At 52.0% G+C, this 3,172-nt stretch overlaps 1 protein-coding gene across 1 annotated transcript; it reads right to left on the bottom strand.

Annotated features, from left to right (window-relative positions):
* Positions 1–543: 543 nt before the first annotated feature.
* LOC137838763 (uncharacterized) lies at positions 544–2,910 on the bottom strand. The gene has a single exon (XM_068647991.1). It carries the CDS (start codon positions 2,908–2,910, stop codon positions 544–546), a length of 2,367 nt encoding a protein of 788 aa, XP_068504092.1.
* Positions 2,911–3,172: the final 262 nt, after the last annotated feature.

Genomic DNA, 3,172 nt, shown 5'->3' with positions numbered 1-3,172 from the left:
CTGCTGCACCTCCTTAACCGTAGCAGGGCTCCTCATCGCCAGGATGGCCGCACACTTGTCAGGATTCGCTTCGATCCCTCTTTCGGTCAAGAGAAAACCTAAGAACTTTCCTGCTTCCACGCCGAAAATGCACTTCTCAGGGTTCAGCTTCAGTTTATATTTGGCTATCGTGACGAACAGCTCCTCCAAATCAGCAATATGCTGGTTTTTTTCCAGGGATGTTACGACCATATCATCAACGTAAGCTTGTACGTTCCTCCCGAGCATAGGTGCAAGCACTTTATCCATCAGCCTCTGGTACGTGGCCCCCGCATTCTTCAGCCCAAAAGGCATCACCTTGTAGCAATAGCACGACTTCTCCGTCATGAAGGCAGTTTTTTCCTCGTCCATGGGGTGCATCTTGATTTGGTTGTACCCCGAGAATGCGTCTAAGAAACTTAACAACTTACACCCTGCTGCTCTGTCCACCAGGGCGTCTATTCTTGGCAAAGGATAGGAATCCTTTGGACAGGCTTTGTTTAGATCTGTGAAGTCGACGCACATTCACCATTTCCCATTGCTCTTCTTTACCAATACAACATTGGCGAGCCATTCCGAATACTGTATCTCCTTGATGTGGCCTGCCTCGAGGAGTTTTTGCGTTTCATCTCTGATCGCCTGTCTCCTTTCTTCATTGAATTTTCTTCTTCTTTGTCGGACTGGTCTGACTTGAGGGTCCATTGCTAGACGATGACATAAAAAATCGGGGTCGATTCCCGGCATATCCAAGGCAGACCACGCGAATGCGTCCAGATGCCTGCTTATCACCTTGGCGATCTGTTCCTGTGTCTCGCCGTCTAAAGTTTTCCCCAACTTAAAAGTTTTGCCGCCGATCTCCCTTTCGAGCCAATCTCCAACTGGCCGAGGCCTCTTCTCACTAGCGAGCAATGCTCTCACAATGCTTGACTCCCTGGCGGCTTCCGGGCAGTTCTCCTCCTCCTCTACTCTAGCGTTGCTCTCAGACCTCGCCCCGACATCTTCCATGGTCACGTCGCCCTTGGTGGCTGCTTCTAATGCCACATCCATAACCACGTCGCCTTCGATTGTCCCCTCTGACGCTGCATCCATAGCTCGTCGGTTTTTATGCTCATTCCCCGCACCAAGAGGCGGTGTTGTGGTCACATGGCACACTGATCGCCTGTTCTTGAGGCTGTTTTCGTAACATCTCTTTGCCTCCTCTTGGTCGGATCGGATGGTGACGATTACCCCTTCCATTGAAGGTAATTTGACCTTCATGTGCCTCGTGAAGGGTATAGCTCCTATCCTATTGAGTGTTGGCCTTCCCAATAGGATATTATATGCTGAGGGGGCGTTCACAACAAGATATTTGATTTTCTCCGTGCGCGAAGCAACCCCATCTGTGAACGTTGTTCTTAACTCAATGTATCCCCTGACTTCGACTTGATCACCCGCAAAACCGTATAGGCAACCCCCATATGGCCTCAGCTGGTCTGTAGATAATTGTAGACTTTCGAAGGTCGGCCAGAACATCACGTCTGCCGAGCTCCCTTGATCGACCAGGACCCGATGAACCGTCCTCCCTGCCGTGACGAGCGAGATCACAATGGGATCGTTGTCATGCGGCACAACATCCCTGAGGTCTTCCTTAGTGAACGTGATGTCCACATCGGACGAATGGTCCTCAAAAACTTCCACTGACACTACGGACCTCGCATATCTTTTACGCTGTGACGCAGTACACCCGCCACCCGAGAATCCACCAGCTATGGTGTGGATTTCACCGAAAACGGGCGCCTCGTGCTGCTGCCCCTCACTGCCCCCCGGTTGCGAGCCTGACGGTCGTCCCGCCTGTTTCTCCATCAAGTAATCCTTCAGGAAACCATTCTTCACGAGCTCATCCAACTGATAGCCAAGCGCCAAACAGTTGTTAATATGGTGCCCGAATGCTTCGTGGAATTTGCACAATGACTCCTTGCGAGGTCCCAGCACCTTGTCAGCTTTAATCGGTGGCCTCAACCTGTCGGCTATGCTGGGTACCGCAATCAGATCTTTGAGTTCCATCACGAAGTTGTGCCTCCGCGGCTTGCTTGCTTCTCTCCCTTCCTCTACTCGACCCTTAGGTTGGGTCCTTCGTGGCTCGTAAGCGCGTTTCCTGTCAAAGTGTTTTCTTTCTGTGATGGCTTGGTGAACCCGAACGGGTTGCGTGCGTATCTGTGCCTTGGGACGCGCTGGCGCAGTGGTTGCGCATTTCTCGTACGTTTCACCTTCCGAGGCAATATGCTCTACCGCTTGTCGCCTTATCTCGGCGAAGGTTTTAGGGCGACTGCGGTTAAGCGTTTTACTAAAAGATCTGGGACGCACCCCCTTCTTGAACGCGTATACAATCATGGGTTCCTCCTTGGTGCCTACTTTCACTACCTGTGCCCCAAAGCGGCTTATGTACTCTTTTAGGGTTTCGCCTTGGAACTGCTTGACGTCGAAAAGATCGTATGAGACTGGGGCGGGAGTTCTGTTGGCCAGGTACTGTTCTCTAAATAGTTGTGAAAGTTGAGCGAAGGACATGACGTGGCCCTCTGGGAGGCTGATGAACCAATCCATAGCCATCCCTGTTAGGGTGCTCATAAAAAGCTTGCACCTAACGGTGTCTGAACCGCCTACCAGCAACAACTGTGTGTGGAACGCCGTGAGGTGTGCTTCGGGATCCTCCATTCCCGTGAAGGTCGCTTTGGGTCCCGTGAACGTATTGGGAATTGCCGTCTCCAAGATTGCCTGTGAAAATGGTGTTGTGAATTCCCTGGGTGGGGATGTAGCCTCCGGTTCGTCTCTGCCACACCATCTCTGGCGTAACTCCTCATTGGTGCGATGGAGTTCCTCGCTTCTTGCTTGAGAGGCTGTCAGGTCCGCCTGCATGTGCTCCTATTCTACTTTCGATGCTGCCACTGCGTCTTGTAGCCCATGCACCATGCGCATGAGTTGCTGTAGGGTCATCTCTTCACTCCTAGCGCGTGCTAGTCGGGTGGTCATGGCTCTCTGGGGATCCTCTCGACTTATCTGGGTGTTGGAATCTGGAACTGAAAGCTTGTGTGGTGGAACCGATGTTTATATCGGCCCCACGGTGGGCGCCAGATGTTCCTGCCAGTTGACCTGGGTCGTCTTTATGCGTGGCTTGTTC

This window comes from Phaseolus vulgaris, chromosome 11 (assembly GCF_000499845.2).
Source record: "Phaseolus vulgaris cultivar G19833 chromosome 11, P. vulgaris v2.0, whole genome shotgun sequence".
Classification (NCBI taxonomy): Eukaryota; Viridiplantae; Streptophyta; class Magnoliopsida; order Fabales; family Fabaceae; genus Phaseolus; species Phaseolus vulgaris.
This window is presented reverse-complemented; position numbering and strand designations above follow the sequence as displayed.

What these genes read in the sequence shown, in the direction of transcription:
- LOC137838763 (XM_068647991.1), bottom strand. Translation starts at nt 2,910, where the DNA reads ATGCAGGCGGACCTGACAGCCTCTCAAGCAAGAAGCGAGGAACTCCAT.